The sequence below is a fragment of the Motacilla alba genome, chromosome 2, assembly GCF_015832195.1.
Source record: "Motacilla alba alba isolate MOTALB_02 chromosome 2, Motacilla_alba_V1.0_pri, whole genome shotgun sequence".
Taxonomy (NCBI): Eukaryota; Metazoa; Chordata; class Aves; order Passeriformes; family Motacillidae; genus Motacilla; species Motacilla alba.
The window spans coordinates 22,517,219-22,536,683 of NC_052017.1; the positions used below are offsets into that span (position 1 = coordinate 22,517,219).

The 19,465-nt window shown below is 37.2% G+C and overlaps 1 protein-coding gene across 5 annotated transcripts in view; it reads left to right on the forward strand.

Moving 5' to 3' along the window:
* Positions 1 to 19,465, forward strand: part of CDK14 (cyclin dependent kinase 14) — a 313,650-nt gene that overhangs the window by 242,024 nt on the left and 52,161 nt on the right. For all 5 annotated transcript variants that reach the window (XM_038128378.1, XM_038128382.1, XM_038128380.1 and 2 more), the window contains 2 exons: positions 4,019 to 4,158; positions 7,684 to 7,830. In XM_038128378.1, coding sequence (XP_037984306.1) covers positions 4,019 to 4,158; positions 7,684 to 7,799 — 256 coding nt within the window. In that variant the 3' untranslated portion in view covers positions 7,800 to 7,830. The remainder of the gene's footprint in view (positions 1 to 4,018; positions 4,159 to 7,683; positions 7,831 to 19,465) is intronic.

Consider the following 19,465-nt stretch of genomic DNA (forward strand, 5'->3'; position numbering starts at 1 on the left):
AAGCCTGTTTTCTGAAATTAAATCAAATTCTTGTAATCCAATGAGATTTACAACTGCTCAAGTCTAGTCAGATTCATATGTATTTCAAGTGAGACAGGTTCATATGGTGTTTGTTTTTCTTGAGCTAAGGCTGTATATAACATTTGGGATTAAATTGAAAATCAATGTGTTTCACAAATGTCATCAGAGTAGGTGTGTAAAAATATTCCCAGTATTTCTCAAAACAATATCTACATATTATTTAATGCTCATTGCCAAAGGTTTCTCTGTATTCTGCTGTACACCACATTTTCTGAAAGCATGTATGCTGTCATGGCTAGTAACTATTCCTCAGTGATTAGTGTGACAGTAAGTGAAGCGTGAATATTGAGACTTGCCATATCATGCATGCCAAGTTCCTATATGGCCCAACTGCTGTGAGACAAAACATGCTATTATGTTTTAGACACAAAGCCATATTGTATGAAATTCCATCCTGTCTCGTACTGAAAGACGTGTATTTAAAAATGAAATCTTTTTCTTCTTCAGTTCTTTTTGTTAACTTCTGTATTAGGTATTTAACTACTGAGCCCCATCAGAAAATTTAGCCTTTGTCTCTATTGAGGAATCAGGTTTCAAACTTAAATCAGACAAATTGTTAATGTTTTAAGGAGGATGTTTTAAAGAGAATATTGGTGAAAAGAAAAAAAAGGAGAGAAACAAAGCAATCGTTCCAATGTTCCAACCACTGAGGTTATGCACTAAATAGGGTTTACCAAACAATTCTGGTGTAGCAGATGTAATTTTAATACATGATCATACAGTACATTTTTCATAAGTAAAGAATAGCTTGTCTTTAAACAAAGCAGCAAAATTAGTCATGCATTCCACTAAGGCATTGGTTTTTAATACTGACAGCCTTAGGAGCTCACATGCATGTGCTTTTTGCAGTGGCCACTGATTTCCAGAAGTGACCTTTGCAGAAGACATGAGTTTTGGAGAAGATTTTTTTCATTTCTGGACAAAGCTCCATTAAAAAAAATAGAATTTTAATGTAGAACTTTAGAGATACAGCTAGGGGAAAGTGGTGATTTGATCCATGAGTTACTCAGATGATCTTTGGTCTGTATTACGCAAGAGGTGACGCTTGATCGTTATGGTCCCTTCTGAGTTTGAAATCTATAAATGCTTGGAAACATAATGCTAATAATGTAGCAACTGGAATCTTCAAAGCATTGACAAACAACTAACACCAACTCTAGAGAGACCCCCAGCACTACTTGGAAGGGAAGATAGATCTAATAATTATAGCAGATTGAAATATTTTTGCAGATTGTGTGATGAATTAAGTCCTCTTTGTATTTATTAATTATAAAACTGATTCAAATTCTGACTGATCTATTCATAATTATTTAATTAGTTGATATGATTATTTTGCAGCCCTAGATATTTGTGTTGGATTTCTATTCTGTTAAATATATAATGTGCTGATTATTTGATGTTTATCTTTGGTTTCTCAACTGATTTCAGTAAATATGTATCTTTTTTTTTGTCTAAACTGGGAAGGTGACTGGCTTGCTAAACTGTTCCTATTCAAAACCTGTTCAATTTATATTAGTTTTTCTGAATTTCTTGCAAAAAGATCTTAGCAGTATGCCAGGTACACTGATGACCATTAATGCAGTCAAAATGTCAGCATCCCTCTGTTCAAGGAGCTGCAAATGGCATCGAAAATTTCACCTGCAAGTCAGAATCTGTTGGTGTTTGAATGTTATTTTCTTTGGCTTTGCTTTGCCTTACCTAATTAGCATCTCCACTGTATGTGTGGATCAGCTAAGGAATGGTGTAATTCTTATATCGGAGGGTAATATTTCACTACTTAAGTGGCTGCATTTTTCTGAATTAACAGAAGTAGTAGTAGTTCTCATTCAAGACAGAGCAGGTTTACTATAGTTCCTGAAAAGCTTGCAGCTACCTCTGTAGGGAAAAATTACATTGGTGAAATGGTTTGACAGAACCTCTGAACGATTCATTGGTGCAGGGGAGATTAGGACTCAGGCCTCACAGACTCAATATAATCACCATTCCATGGAAATTTTGAATGTGTAGAAGAATTAATACCAATTCTCCTTGAATATTTGCCACTCCTTTTCCTTTTCTTTGTTAATAATAACATTGTGTCTTGGTATTTTGCTGAGTTCTGTAATGAAATTATCTGTAATTGTCACAAAAGTCTACGAACATTCCAACAATCTGTTAGTTTAAATAGTCTGGAATTGTTTTAATATATAATGTAATTTATAAGCAATGATTCTTTCATTGAAGGTGTTTTTCTTTTGTCACAAACTGAAAATGAAAACAGAAAAAAATGTGCCCATCAGAAACACTGGAGTTCAGCATCTGTTTAACCTGAAATAGCAATTTTGAAATCTAATCCTGGGAATTCAGTAAGATTATGAGTGATAAGATACAATGCCTTTAAGTGGTCAGCACTCCTAAGCAATTCACCCCTAGGTACTTTCTGGACATATATCCTGCCAGTTCTCCAGAAGAGATCAGATAGGCACAGTATTCAAATTTCCATCTAGCATACAGTTGCTAGAAATTAAAAAGACAGCCAGTGGCATACTTTTTGAATGATTGCAGATATCAGCATATCATGCATATGCCAGTACACAATTTACGATAGATGCTTTTGACTTTTTTTTTTAATTTAAAATTAATATCTAAAATTAGAGATTTTTTCACACTGACGATGGTATGGACATGAACAAAAAGTTGTAACTTAAAATTTCTCACTGTAGTAACCTGTTTTATTTATTTAGTGTTTTCAGTGTTGTCTGTTCTTTGTTGAAGAGACAGTTTTCACCTGTGCCTATACTGTTTCATATAAATCATGCCATGTCAACCCAATAACAGAGTAATGCTGTTTAATCCATCTTCTTGAATTTTTTTCTGGAAAGTCATCTTGAGCTGAAAAAAAAGAATATTTGCATGAAACGTGCTGTTGGAATATTGATTTTAGAGTATAACATAACCTTTTTCAAATGCTGAGTTATTTTGGACTGCAGTCTACTGTCTACTGGTTTTGGGAAACCAGTGCATTGAAAAAACCTTTTATAGGATTTGGCATTTACCCAGTGAGACATCTTTACTGAGCAAAGGCATGGTTGAATTTATGGAGTTTCCTAGTAATAATAGCAACATGATGTCAACAAGATTCAGCATGTATTTTTTTTGACTGCATATTACAAAAAGCTTGGTGGCTTGGGAAATTTAGGAGGCAGCTGTAGCCTACTAGACCCAGGCCACGTCTTGCTGATTACCATTTTACTGTCTCCACTTCAAGTGTATTACTTTTTAGATTATATTTTCTTATAATATTCCCAAGGATTTAGCTCCCAGTGAAACAGTAAGTTTTCTCAGTTTCTGTAGAAAGCTTAGAGAAGATAACTCACTTAAATTTAATGTTTGCATTGCATTAACACTAATGAGGAGTCAATTCCCTGCCATGTGAATATGTGAACAAATATGAAGTCAGTACTTCCTGAAAGACAAATGTCTTTGTAAAACATGATGAATGTGTTGCACGTTAAGCATCACTGGATTTTAAAATTTTATACTTCTTCAAGTTGTGTGAATGTTGCTGTTATTGTAAGCTTGGATTTCATGTGTTCAGATGGTAATAAGCATTTGTTCCCAGCACTGTAAATTTTCAGTTTGTCAGTAAGCTCAATAAAATGTAAATGGATGAATCAAAACAGTTGCTTTCAAGATGCTGTTGCTCATGATGCTTTAGCATACTAGGCAGGGCATATGTTTTTATGGTGTATTATATGCTCTGTAGTTGTGAAATTTGTATGAATTTTGAGCTGTCAATACAGAAATAATTAATCAAATCCCTAACCTAAGGAACCCTTTTCCTGGTAGCACTCCTGGCTATTAAGACTTGGTGTTTCAACTGTGCTGACTGGAGATGGAATTAGTAAACAGAATAATTATACTGTTTTCCAGAAAAACCTTCTTGTTTGTCTTTCAGGCTGAGCTGTGTGAACCATGCAGAAGATCTAGCTTCCAAACTACTCCAGTGTTTCCCAAAGAACAGATTGTCAGCACAGGCAGCTCTGAGCCACGAGTACTTCAGTGATCTGCCCCCACGGCTATGGGAGTTAACTGATAGTGAGTATAACCACCTCCAAATGGATTAGAAACAAAGATTCTAGTTCAGACAGATGCATGTGTGTATGCTAACCCCCACATACAGACAGCCTCATGGACACACACAGCCACACACAAAGTACGTGACTGCAATTGTGTAGATTGAAATTACATAGTTAGCTTGACACAGGACAAAATGGATTTTTTTTTTTTTTTGCTATCTCTGCTCTGCAGTCTGCAGCCTGCTATCTTTGTATTTGATTATGTGCGGAGCCAATAGAATTCTCTGAATTCTCATAAAGCAAAAGGAAAAATGCAATTTACATATTTAGTGCTTTTCACTTATAACATACAGTACTTCTTAACTAGCTGCAGCACACAGGATAAAAATCCAGCTGCGTTTGATTCACAGAATCTCTGTGTGTTACAACAGTAACCTTTAAGAAAGGACTTGGCATTCAGAAGTCTGGGAAACACAAAGTAAACAATCAGTTAATTTGCTGAAATAACTGTACGAAGAGGATGGCAGATGATATTCTTAACTAAGAATGCTTTCACTATTTTCATACATCCTTTTGCTTCCTTTATTAAACAGAATGCATTCCAGTTGACTTGGCAGAAATGTTCCAATCATCGTGTGTTCTGTCAATTATCTTTTTAGTAATTTAAAATCATTTATATTGTATGTCTGCATGTTGTTTTTCAGTGTTAAAAGCATACAACTATTTATTCTGGGGAAAAAAAAAGTAGTATCATTAATGATATTTTTTATTCAGAGAAGATTCTTTATAAAAAGGCTTCACAAGGGAATAACAGTCAGCATTTTGCTTTAACTCAATATGGTGAAGAGACACATGCTTGCATTACAGCATTGTATGTTCTTTTCTGTTTCCAAACATGCATCTATTAGCAAAAGATCTATATCCAGTACCTCAAGGCAGGAAGTTCAGAGATGCAACAATGGAACGTGTGTGTGTAACTATGGCTGATTTAAAAGTTTGCTTCTAAAAACTAAGCTCTCTTTTTGAATATTCATCCACAGCAGAATCTGTTTACAGTAGTGTCAGTACAAAAGCTTTTGTCATCCTGAAGTTTATCTTTTCCATACTCGACAGCTGTCGCAGTCGCATTTTGAGCTGGTTCTGTGGCTTGGCTGTCCAGGTACCTACTCCCAGCTCTGCTCTGAAGAGCACTCTCCCATTTTTAGAATATGAAGATTAAAACCAAAATATCACCAATGATTTCTGTCCATCACTATCATAGACTGTGTTCTGGCTCTGCAAAAAGATTCCCAGTTTCCTCCTCAGCCGTGGTGGCCCACCACTCAGTTTGCTGACTGTGGTACTTGATCAGCAGAAAGTTTAAATGTTCAGTGTAAGTTAAGGCAGCTGCTGTTGAAAGTCTGCCTTTGCAGAATCTGATGCAGAGATTCTTTTCTTCAGAACTAATGAAACATCAAGAATGCCAGTTCATTTATCCAATTTCCACCAAATGGAAAACAAAAATCACTCTGCAGTGGTGACATCTCAATCCTTATGACTGTGTGATTTAGTCTAGCCAGGATTTTGAATTCTGAATTCTGCAGTAGCACTTTTCTGTTAATATGGACTTATTACCCACTTGCCACTTAGTTTATCAGTCAGTGGTTAAATTCAGTTCTATCAGTGAAGTAAATGCCTACACATTATCACTCTGCAGCAGGCTGCCAACAGAGACAGTCGTGTCCTAGTCATTAACAAGCACAATGTATGCAGAACACCAGAGGGGAATTAAAACCACAAAAAATACCTCAGGGTGGTATTTTTAATATGAGAATTTAATTTGTAATTTCACAGATTAAGAATTTTGGCTGCATTAATCCTTTTATCAGCTCACAGCAGGTTATTTGCAGAAGCATAACCATAAGGCGATATTCATTGGCAGAAACACGTCTTTGCATAACGTTAAACATCAGGAGCAGTGAAACCTTTTGAAGGGGGGAGAATAAAGATGAAAAATCATTATATTTTAAAGCAAGGTTCTTCTAAATGCCTCCAGTAAAATTTTGAGTTACAGAAAGACTATTTCTGTGTCTAGGAGATAATCATTATGAAGCATAAATCCAGATGCAAGAAAGGACAATCCCAGTATCAAATACTACAATCATTTCTATTTAGTATGACTTGGATATACTTGTAAACATATTTACAAAACAAAGAACTCATATACTTTGGAGAGTTGGGGAAATATTTACTGTGTAGTGAAATTACCAGTTTTTGTGATTCAAGTTCTCTTTGCTAATATTTTACATCAAGAAACATTATTGATAGTTAATTAAATATAGTTATAAACATATTGCGTCTTTATGTAGAAACAAAATTAGTGCTTTCTAATTCGGACACCACCAATGATTTTGTAAATCTCTGTAGTGAGTAGTATTCATCATGGAATATATTTTTGTCTAATGCTGAATTGTAAATTTTGGGATTTAGCACTTAAAACAAGGGGGAGACTCATATGTGGGTAGAAAAGCAAATGGGATGAATCACTCAAATGATTTTCCATCAGCAAATTGTTTCCTTGGAATCACAATATTTCACAAGAGTATGGTGACTCTGCCTACACTGAGAAAAGTAAAAATTAAGTGTTTGACTTTCTGTTCTGGTTTTGACCTTTAGTACTATGTATTTGTATTCTATATAATACTTTACAGTATATTTTTTTATTGGGGTTTATTTTGAAAACGTGTGCAAAGTTAGTTTTATGTGAGAAGCACAATTTTGCTTTTCTTACTTCGCTTAGTTTCAAGTCAAGGCATAATTTCAGTTGGGTTGGAAGTTTAATTTCCAGATAACCTCTGTCTAAAAGGTAGCCACTTTCAGTTTTTGAAAATAGTATATTAAAAAGGTAAGAGCAATGCAGTTCTGCTAAAAACACCTTGTCTAGGAATGCAGTGCAATTTATGATGCAGCATAGCTTTCATTCATCTGAAAATTGGGCAGTAATCCATAGATTAACCCTTTTTACTAAATATGTGGCATTGAAGTCATCAAGGTTTTTCTAGCTCATGCAAAAGGGGATTGCTTCACATAAAAGATTTTTAAGTTGGGATATTTTTAACAAGCCTAGTTGTCTTTGGTAATTCAAAAAGGAAAGTCAAACAAGATAGTTCAGTTCTACTGATATCAGTAGTCTGAAGATGTAATATGTGATATCAAATCATTGAAAAACCTTGCTGCATGTTTTACCTTCTTATTTCTGAGTTCTCTCAGCAGAAATTTAAAAGGGAAGTTATTAATTGTATGGTGGTATAGAGGAGAAATAAACACACAGTCTGGAAACAGGCTTTTTGAAGATGCATGCAGCTAAGAATGTTTGCAACATACAATTTCTATCCTAATGCATTCAGCTTCTTTCCATTCAGATTTTGTGCAGTGCTTACTGGCAGAAATATAGGTGGTATATGTATTTAATGTGTTGTGTTTGTCATATATATTAATTATTTTTAAATTACTGCTTTTACTGCAAAAGAAACCAAAGCTTCTGAACTTGCACTCTTTTTTACAGTGTCTTCTATTTTTACTGTACCGAATGTAAGATTACAGCCAGAGACTGGGGACAGCATGAGAGCCTTTGGAAAAAACAATAGTTATGGCAAAGGTGTATCAAACAGCAAACATTGAAGAATACCTATGTTCACAACTGATAATGCAGGTAAGACATGATTATTGGGAAGGGTATCTTTGAAAATGCTCCTTAGTTATCTTTAGAGAAATAAAATACAAAACTCAATTGCACATCCATATGCGGGCCGATACTCTGTGTTTTGCAGTTTTACAGTTCATATGAAGAGTGTAAGTACTCAGGAATGAGTGTCACTGACAGGATGAAAACACTGCAGAAACTGATGCTAGTATATTACATAATAGTTTGCCTTTAATTTGGACTGATACTTTTTTCCCCCTGGTGAAATAGGAAGAGAGAAAATACCTCTTGTGAGTTCTGTTGTTGAATTTGGGGCAAGGAGGAGAAATTCTATGATTCTATGATTTAAGGTCCCTCATAACCCTAACCATTCTCTGATTCTGTTATTTAGTAGGTTGCTAGTCGTGGTAGCAGAAGGATGTTCTTGATAAAGAGGTGCTGTCATGTTAGTGATTATGATCTGTATCACTGGATCAACTAATACTAGTTTTGTTCAACCATTGTTGTTCAGCAGTGTGTAATATGACTTCTGGTATTTTAAGAGCAGAGCAGAACTTGGGAAGGCCAGGTGAACAGAGAGGCCACTTACCAAATTACAGCAAGGAAATGGTGGAGTTCTATCATGGCATGAATTGCCTTCTGCTCATATGCACCAGCCCAGTGTTTGTTCAGTGGGCTTTAACACTTGGCAGACTCTTCCACATTAGCAGTATTTCTTTATATAGCTGCTCTGCTTATTATGTTTCTCTAAATCATTTCATAACCCAGTGTTTCACAAAATACCTTAAGAGCAGATTCTTTTCATTCAAAAAATCAAGGCCTGTCTTCTTTTTTTTTTTTCTTGTTTGTTTTTAAAGACAAAGTTGCTTTTGCATGTTGAGTCCATTTTAACAGTTTGTTACAGAAGTTCTAGGAGCTGAGATAAATGCACATGCTGCTCATATACCTATTTGAAGATGTGGTCTCCTATAAATGTAGTTGATATTCACATGATGTCTATATTTAGCTAAGTCTGCTTTATACAATATCAGATATAACTTTCTCTAATGAATTACATTTGGGTTTACTCTTGTATGCTTATGTAAAACTGGGTTTTTTAACCCTGTAATTTTGTAGAGTCTTTCCCTGACAGGCAGTATCTACTGAAAAATTGGAATGAATAGATTTCGGTGCTGACAGCCTGCCCCAGTTTTTGCACAAGCTCTTCGCCAACAAACCATTTAAGATTCTCTAATGTCAGAAATGAGGCTGCCTCAGAGCAGTCTGTTTACATCCTTATTGACAAGCTAATCCCTACTTTTTCCTGGGGCTGTGTCCCTGCAGACATCTCTTCAACCTTGTCTGTTCTAACGTGACATATCATCCATCTAAAGTATATTTAGAATGTGCCCATCTGTGCTAAAGACCTTTTGTGTAGAAGCTTATGTACAGAATCTCAGTTCTCATGTACAGAATCGCCTTTCTGTTGCTTCCAAATAAATGCAATTTTTTTGTTTATAAAATATGCAGTGGAAGGTTTTTGCAAATGAGCATGTAAAGTAGTACAAAAGAACCATTGGATCAGTGTTACTGAATATCTATTTGTGCAGGTACAAATGACTGTTTTAAATTTTTATATGTGAACAGAAAGAGAAAACCAAATCTACCCTTTACATATATCACTGTGCTGTTATGGCTGCTCAACCACAGTTTTAATACAGAATAGCATGGTTCATTGTGAAAGGTCTGAAACCAGTTAGCAAATGTTGTGATGTGTACATTATTGATTACATTTTTCCACTGTGGCTTGGGACTTCGTTCTGTTAGGTGCTTACAGTGCAATAACATATCAGTTCCCTGCTGTAGTAGTTGACTTGTGCCATGAGATGGGGACCAGCAGGTAATCCTGGAAAAGTATTAGGACCAAACAGAGGTCCTTGTACCATGTGGAGAGCTGGGGATTAATGACATGAAACTAAAATTCATAGGGAAACAGGAGAGCTGTGGACATGGGAAATGGATTTGAGTGAGGAATTATTAGAATGAGTGGAAACCTTTAAAGGGCTGAGACTACCAAGCAAGTAGAGGTGTGAGTCAGTGTGGAAAATGAAAGGAGTTGGGAAAAAGAGACTGGAGTTTTGGTAATGTGAAAAGAAGATCTGGTGAGTGGCAGGTGGCTGTGATTTTAAGCAGTAGAGTGGTGACTGGCAAGTAGGATGTTCAGTCAGTGAAATGGATAAGTTATGAGTCAGTCACTCTAGCAGAAGATTAGAGCTGCAGTCAGCAGGAGCATAGCATTAGGGAAGGGGTATTTATTACAATATATTCTCTCAGAATCTCCATTCACAAGGCTCAGTGAAGCAAAAAGATGCATGACTAGCAAAAGGAAAGATAGCAGTAGCTCTCCAGGGCCATGAAGTTAATAGGTAAACAAGGCAAGTAGAGTTAGAGAGATGGAGGCAAACAGTATAAGATGTAAAAATGTCAACAAGCATGATCACATATCATCCCAACTGGTGGGATAAAGAAAAATTACAAGGGGCAAATATTGCAAGGAAATAGATTTGATTATTTTAAAAAAACTCAAAAACCGTAGCAAGCAAATGTTTCTGGCTTGTCTCCTGGGCAAGGTAGGCACATATGTGTTTCACTCAACTTTGTGGGTTGACTTTATGCATATATAGAGGTGGCAGGGAAGTTAGGAAGGGCTGGAATTTTGAGGTATTCCAGTATCCTTCAGGAAGCTGTGAAAGAGAGAAATCTGTAGATAGTTGCTCACTAAATCCTCTAACACAGAAAGGTTTTATTTTTTTAATATATTTTTATGCATTTATATATTGTAAAGGAATTTATTAGAGAAACACACAAAGAAACATGAACAAGGAACCATCTTCAAGCACCTCCAGAACCTGGTGCTGAAGAAAATTCTAGTCTTATGTCCTTCCTCCCGTGCTCCCTCCCCTGCTAATTTCCCTGGTTTGGGGGTGAAATAGGAAATAAAATTGAGAGACCCAATAAAGATGTTGTGCCAAATCTTTCTGTGATAAGAAGTTATCACCTCCTGCTCTTCTCTCACACACCTGCTAGATGTTACTGCCCTGATAGTGCACCCACTGAATTAAATCCATGTTTCTTTAGGGTTTGGAAGATAAAAAGATTAGGGGAGGAATGGCTGAGACATCATCTGCTAACTTTGGGAGCAGCAGTCTCTAGCAGATTGGTGAAGGAGAGGGACTAAAGGCAGTAAATTTGTAATTGGCGCCATTATTGATTAGAGCTTGTCTTGAGCCCTGAGAAACTGGTGCATCTCTGAGAATTTCTGCTGTCTTTAAAATACTGTAGTGCTTCAGCTGCCTGTCTACAACTCACAAATCAACTTGCCACTTGAAAAAGTAGTAGCCTAGGACATGTTTCTGAAAACTTAGATAACATCTGTCAGACTTGGACTACTAATGGGGTCTTTGTAGACCACACTGTGTCATTGTCTTGGGCTCCAAGAAGAGACAACACATTTATTCCAGTGCCCATGGGGAAAAACCTGACATTTGGAGTTAGCAAAGTCAATGCTGAGGCTGCTCTCTACTGGAGAAAATTAGCAAATATGTGGTAATGAGCATCACCACACAGAGAAAAATCTGTCAGCACTGAATTAGATGGGGCCTTTTGACCATATCTACAGATCTTTAAAGTTTTGTGATAAAGCAAAATGATTTTATTTTGTGCCTGATGGTTTCCATTGATATTTTTTTCTCTGTGGAAGCATTCCTCATCTCTACATGTCTTGTTGAGTTGTACTGTATATATTAAAGTCATGCATCTTTACAGATCTGTTTTATTGAGACAAGAAGGGACCCTAGGAAACGCTAGAGCTCTGTTTTCATTTGGCTAGTGGAATACATGGCTAAAGCTTGTTCCTCTCTGGAAAGGATGAGTCAAATAGTAATTGAAAAGACAAGGCATTATCTGATACCAGATAGCACGTGATGTTTTCTTGTGGTGATTTATAATCCCCAGTTCCCATTGGTGAGCCAGAGACACGAGATGTGTTTCTGGCCTATTGTCTGCTTCCTGGAGCCAGCCGGGACAGCTTCATTCAGGATGGTAACACCATATGCTTTTAAAGTATTTAACCTGTATTACCATAATGAGATCCCCTGGCTTTCTAAATCTCTTTGACAATTCACTGAAGCAAAACAAAAAGTGGCCTTTATTTGTATTGCCATGCACATGCACATGCATCCCAGCAATCCTGAATGTCAGTCGCAGGGTGCTGAATTCTTTCTTCTGTGTCCATTTAAGCCAGCAACTGACACCAGCCCAGCCAGTGGAAGGGATGATGGCGTCATTGGGGCCAGCTCAGCTGTGCAAAACAGAATAAAGCTGCCGAGGTGACAGCTGCCACTCTCATGGCAAAAAGTGCTGGTTGTTTGGTTGCTTATGACTCGGTGTGTTCAGCAGCACAGAATTGTTATGGAAAATTACCTTTTCCTCTTTGCTAGCTAGAGAGGCGACTGTTGCTGCATCCCCATCCAAATAGTTTCATTTCTGTTTGTCATCCTCGGTTTTACATTTATAAGTTGTTTCAGGGTGTCTCTTCAGCCCTGCCATGTGGGAGCATAATTTTTGCCTGCCTTGCCCTAGTCAAGCCACAGGGAAGCTGTAGTCCAGCAGTGTGTGTGTCCAGTAGTCAGTGTTGAAAAATCATTTTCATTCACTACTCCCCTGCATTTACTCTGCTCTGGGTACCCCAGTGTCGCTAAAACACTGTGGAAAACCATATACTGTGCATCTAAGTCTTCATCTCTGCAGCTTCAGGGGATAAAACTGTAGTAATTACAGTGGAGAAAGGTCTGCATAAAAGAGAAATTCTAGACTGAGAGACTGCAGATCAGCCAGATTTTGTCACTGTTGATTTAATCAAAAGCTCAAAGTAGCCAGTAGTGCTTTATATGTGTGAAATCTCAAAATTCAGTGTAAAACCAGATTGGGAGAGGAAAGCAGAGCTATAAAAGCACAGCAGTAACCGATTTAATTTTTTAATGCATTTTTTTAATAGATGGATTCAGATAGATGTGTATAAACAGTCATTGTGCTGCTGCAGTTGGAAAGATGGAAGCCTAAACACTGAACATGGGAGGTTCAAATTTCTCTTGCATCTTTTAGTGCCAGACAGTGTCTATACATGAATGTTGAGGGTCAGTTTAATTATTTAACTAATACTGGATTTGCATAAATTGGTTTTCCTGAAAAGGCTAATAAGATGCAGTTGTGGTGGGCAGCTGAAGGCAATTTGGGTTTGAGTCCAGTAATGACAGTACTAAGCAGAGTTGAAATTGTAACATCAATTCTGTAAAATGTTAAATTAGTATTAAGCTGTGAAAGATAACTGCAGAATCCAAGATATTTTTTGGCTCTCTAGTGCTTTTAGTGCTATTATTTTCTTATGTTAACAACATAATGGCTTTATGAGACTGTTCCAGCTGTGCTTTACTTAATACTGAAGAATAAGATCACCACAGTGCTGGAATATACCCTAAATATAACACACAAGGGAAAAACTCCAGGCATTGGTCTACATTTTCCTTGTGATATCTATTATCTTATTTCTATTGATATAAAATGAAAGTTATAGGCTGAATTTTGCCCTCTATTCAACCATAAAGAAAATCCCCCCATATTTTCTGGACTCTGCACAGTGGGTGAAATGGACTGAGCAAATAGCTGTCCAGTGCAAGGTTGCTTTCGTACAAACTGCCCATCTGACCTAAGTGACATGTGGGGACTGAGGATGGAAGAACTGTCCCTCAGGTCCCCAGGTATGCCCCAGTAAAGGAAATCCACCACCCAATCAAGGAGCTCATAAGGCTTAGACAATATGTTTATTGGTGGTTTTGTGTCAATACTGTAACAGGTCACCTTGTCTCTTGTCATGTGAAATGCCGTCACTTAATTGTGCTCCTTGTAAGTAGTAGAATGCAAAGTCTCTTGATTTTCTTTAGAAAAAGAGTTGGTAACGTAATGCACAGAGATAAGGAAAGTGAATTGGGAAGGATGGTCTCGCTAAGGAAGCTGAACGCCTGTTCTGATGAAAGCCTGTCCAGCCTGGAGACTGAAAGCCCAGGAGAGCATCTATGCCTGGAAATAAGCACACTGAAACAAGTAGGCATGATCAGGATTTCTAAAATAATGGGAGTCTCTTTAGGAAAGAAGAAGGAAAGAAGGAAGAAGAACAGAGAGGGGAGGTCTTCACGTTTTATTGTTACATACCCCAGGTATGACAAGTATTTCAAACCTCCATTGCTAGGAGATACTGATTTCTTTCCTGCAGTTATATGCTCTATGTCATTTGGTGTGAAAGTAGTGACTACATATTTATTGACATTATTTTTTTTTAATTGTAATGTGTCATGGCCAAATCAGCTTCAGAGCTGGCGGAAGGAAAACAAAGTGTTACTACTATTATGGATAACTTTTTCGAAGGACAATACTGTATTTCCTTTTACTATGGCATAGTATGGAGCCTATTTTCAGTTAATTTCTAATGCATGATAACTTGCCTTCAGCACTGTGAAGATTCATTTTCAAATATTTTTTAGTGTAGAGGTTTGTAATTTTACAGTCATTTATGCGGTAGGAAAGATGTTAGTGATATTTGCATGAACTCATGTGCTCAGTTGCAGTGCTGTTTATCTGTCTTTCCAGTTTGTTTGCTCATAAATTTAGGAGACAAAAGGCGGAATCCTCTGTGCCATAAGTGTACTATATTGCATTATTAATATTAGGATAGCAAGCAATTCCCACTAGACAGTCTTTGTGGTCTGTTCATGCTTAAGAAGTGTCTAGGCATGAAAGGCCGTTTGAGTTCCAGTGGGCTGATAGTCTGGGATGACATTTGAATGCGCCGAGGACAATGTCTAGATGACAATGACTGGGAGGGAGGCAAAAGCGGGTCTCCACTCTCCCTACTCTCCCATGGACAGTCACCTCTCCTTTAGGATTATTTCCTCACGTGATTCCTCAGTTAGGCTTTGTCTAAGAGGAATGTGGAACCACTGGAGGGGAGAAACTGAGGTTTTCAAACAAAGCAGAGGCTTCCAATGCTGACACACAGTCCATAACCCAGAGAGACAGCAAAGCTAATGAGAGGCATTGCCTCTCAGGCACCATTTGCAGCATTCAGAGTTCACAGAACATTTTACTTTCAGCCAAATTGCAAACAAAAAATGAAATCTTGTACTTCCATATACCAGAATCTTTTCTGTGGAGGACAAGCTTTGTGGTGCCATTTTTCATTTGTAGCTTATATTGCCTGATTCTCCATTAAATAAACAAACTAAACCAACCACTGCAAAATTGGGTATTTAAGCACCACCCATTAAAGTAAATGTGCACTGAATACCTCTAGTTGTGGGAAGAGTCTTGCCTTAAAATATAGCAATAGTTTACAACTCAGCTAAAAAAATTATATTAATTTTTTCTGCCCCCTAAGTGGGATGAGGATGGATGTTTTTCCCACACCCTCACAGTGTTAACCATTAAGTCTCAGGAGGAAAACTCAAAAAATACTAAATTCTCATTTGATAAAGATATCTAATGCAGAAGAATAGCCCTGGAACAGCATCTTTGGATATTTTAAGAAGTGGAAACAAAATTGAGTATTTTCATAATTTTTGGTCTGTTATAAATTATTAATGTTGTTTTGGGCCATATATGTATTTTGAATGAGTAATTACGGGAGATCATTCTCTGCCATTTGTTACCTAGATTTTAATTCTGTACAGCCACTTCTGCAATCCTCTTTTGATATTAATATAAAGTCTAATTGTGCACTATATTTTCTGGCTTTTTTTATTGTAACAGTAAAATCACTACCTTTTTATTTAAGTTTTCTCCCTGAAATTTTTATTTTACAATTGTTTTTAATACCTCTCTTATTCAGTCTGTGCATTGCATGTGTATCAAAATCTTATAGTTAGCTTATAGTCTGAAGGGAAATAAAATCCACACAATTAAATCTGTCCTTGTGTGCTTGAAAGATTCAGCACTGAGTAATCTGTCACATCATAAAAGGAGCAAAATCAAAACAACTGAGTCATTATCATGACTCTGCTTAGTTTCAGCCATGAAGTGACATCTAGACTCTGCAGATACTGTGTTTGTTGTTTTATGTATCTGTGGGCAAACATTTGTAGATACAGAGGTGTAAATGTTGCCAGAATTTAAATTAGGTTAAAAGTGCTATTTATGGCTTACATCAACAACAAAAAAATATTCATAATCATCCCTAGGTGAAGCTACTCATTTAACGAGCTTGCAGCTCCTAATTAATTCTGTAAAGAACGCCATTTGGCAGAGCAGAATTATGAGGTTTGCATATTGATAGTGGCAGGGAAAAATATATCTGTTTTCTATTTATATGGCAAAATTAACTTCTGTTCTTTTGAAAATGGCACATCTCAGAGGTATTGCTTTCAAAATGGTCTCAGGGTGTAAAGAAAGCAGTATTAACAGCACCAGGCATTCAGTTCTGTCCTAATTTTCCCACCAGTTTTTCAGTGTTTCAGCTGTCTCAGAGACTTACAGTACTCTCATTAGGTGGCTGCAGAGGCTGCCTGCTTGCCTGCTCCATCACTCTCCCGAGCTGCCTCTCTCGCTCTCCCTCTCTCGCTCTCCCTTTTTTCCCCCTCCTGCCTTGGGAGTGACTGTGAAGATAATTTGCTGGTGTGATTGGCAGGTTAGAGCATTCGATCAGATGAGTTCCTCTTAGTGCAGGTCAAAAAGGCTGGTTAGCAGGAGCTGTCGAAAAATGCCAGCAGCATTCGAAATGGGAAATGTCATGACTTCGAGGCAGGGGGTGCCACCTGGAACAGAAAGCCCCCAGCTCATTAGCAAGTTACAGGATGCAAGCTTAACTGGAGGGAGCAGAGGAGGAAAGATAATACCCAATAGGGAAAATTATTGTGAAGTGGAATTGATTTCATGTATAATTTGTTTATCACTAGAGGGGACAAATGCTGTCCTCCTGACATGTGCGGAGGAGTGTGGACTGTGAATGAAGCAATTTAGCATAATCTCCAGGTTGAGCTCTGGATTTAAAGAATGCCAACTTCTTTCTTCCCAGCTGTGGAAGTGATCAGGTCATGTTGTATTAATTTAACCTGACATACTCTCAAATGGTTTATCTGGGCAATTTTAGCAATTTAACAGAACACAGCAGATATGAGCTGCATTCATTATTAACATGGGACAGTGGTTTGTCTTCTGGATGAAGTTGGGGTTGGGGGTTTACTGCAAGCTGCTGTTGTAAAAGAGGCATGTTCCTCTTGCAAGTTGAATTATAAAAGGACTCATTTTTAATGCTTAGTCGGACTGCATAAAATCAGAATGCAATTTGGTTGCATGATATAATTTTATTTCCAAGAAAACCTACATGCCCTTAGAAAGTATGGATTTAAAAATAAATAAAGCATTCAGGCTTACTGTATAAAATTTAATCTGAAATGAAGACTACAGGGTCTGCTGCCTGTCAGGGACTTAAAGAATGCACATATAAAACATCAGCATTACAAAATGCTTAGTCTTCTCCAAGATATCCTGTAGTGGTAGAATTGCAGGCAGACTCTTCATCTCAGGCAGTTTAACAAGCTCCTGGCTATTGATATTGCTAACCATTCATTTGCTTCACTGGTCTGTATTTTAGTATAAAAGGCATATTGCATATCAGTAGAAATGGCTGCATAGATTTTTCTCCCCCCCACACACAGTTTTTTTCAGAAATGTTAAGAAAATAAGATGAGGTCATGGTACCTGCCAGACTGTTTTATCATGGTATCTTTGTGCAGCTTTTTGTCTAGCTCTGCTCCTTCTGAAGACAATGGGAGTATTCCATGGACTTCAATGGGAGTAGAGCTGGCTCCCTTATCAAAACTAACGTAGACACAACAATACCATCTCAGACTGAGAAAATGGGACTTAAAAGCTGAAAGGGCTCTGAAGAACTATTTTTCAAACTGTAGCCCTTCTTGTTAAGGAATTTTGTCTTTTATATATTAAACTCATACTTTTCTCAGAAGTTTGGAGCTCATGCTTAAGCAATCTCTTGGTTGGATCCTGAGCAATGTTTGCTTACTGTTCAGATTCTTGGCTTTTTTCAGCTTTTATTTTCTTCTATCCATCAAAGTTTTTAAGTTGGTAATGGAGTAGCTAGCATTTGCTTTATTGAGTAACCACAGGCTGTTGAATTTCCCTTTCTCCAGTGAATGTGAATCAGAATCAGATTTTTAAAAGGAGTTTCTTAATCAAAATATTTGTACAGTCTTACAGATGAGTGTTTTCTGTTTTGTATTTCATGTAAAAAGCTCAGATTAACAGCCTGATAGTTTGCAAAAAAGAAGTTACTAAAGCACCATAAAAAGGGCATTCTTTACCTTCCAGATACCTTTTTAGTGTTAAGTTCTTTCAGATAGGCACTGTGAACACTGGCTGCTGTAGTCTGCACTAATGAACACAGAGGCTCAGTCCTTTGCAAAGCTGAATAAAGAGAGCAGATTATCAGAATAAAATATCCTCTGTGCAGATTCTGTGGTAGAGTTTTTCCCACCTTGGGTAGCTCTGCAGATGCCCAACTAGTATTTCAGTGTTTAAGTAAAAAATTGGAAATTAATTTGAACATTTCAGAAAGTATTCATTACTTAATGTCTGCTCTGGTACTTTGTTTGGGGGAGTGATATGCATTTAAATTATTTGTATGGAGTTTGAAAATGAGGCTTCTGTTGGGAAAAGAGAGTAAACTGGGAAATCTCCAAGTCTGTTAGCTCCATAGACTAAGGGCAGGGATCAGTAAGCACTGGACAGATGTGCTAGATTTTAACCCTGAGGTATATTTGAGGGATCTGTGGTAGCTGTAGTGTCTATCTGCATCTGGCAACAGCTGCTTGGACATGAGAAGGATGTTAGGGCTAGGAAATCTGGCAGGTGCAGATAAGCTCTTTTCTATGTGTGACACAGGTTAGTGACCTGTGTATGTCCTAGGTTTGTGACCAAAGAAGGTATCACTCAGAATTAGAAAAAGCAGTTAAACAACTAATATTTCCCACATATTTACTTTTTCTGGCAAGAAAAATAGTTGTATTCTGAAACAGAAGAAAGAATTTAACCATTGCTCTTCATTTTTTAACCAACTTCTGGTTTTTCAAAACTGACACAAGTATTTGCTTAGCTTCTAGGGACTAATGAAGAATAGTAGCCCGGAAGGAACTAGTAGTAAATTCCTTACTGCCCCTCAAAACTTACTATTGCTGCAGTTGTTTGTCATTCACTCAAATCCTGACTTGTCTATTCTAAATAAATACTGGTTTGTTCATTGACTCTCTAGGGAAGGTCAGGCAGAAGCAATGAGTGGGAAAATCACATATTCATTATCTGATTCTTATATTTTTCTCCCCCAAATATTTGAGGAACCACTGGAAGTTGCTAGTGTGTATTCTGTGACATTACCAATCTTTGTGAGTCACTTTTTGAGTGAGAAAAAGCTCTAACACATGGTCCATATTCCATCAATGACTCCTTCTATCATTACTTGTGTGTAAAAACACTTTCTGTGTGAATTGTCTTTGTCTTTTTAGAAGGTGGATATGTTGAGAGTGTTGGAAAAATTGAGTGAGCC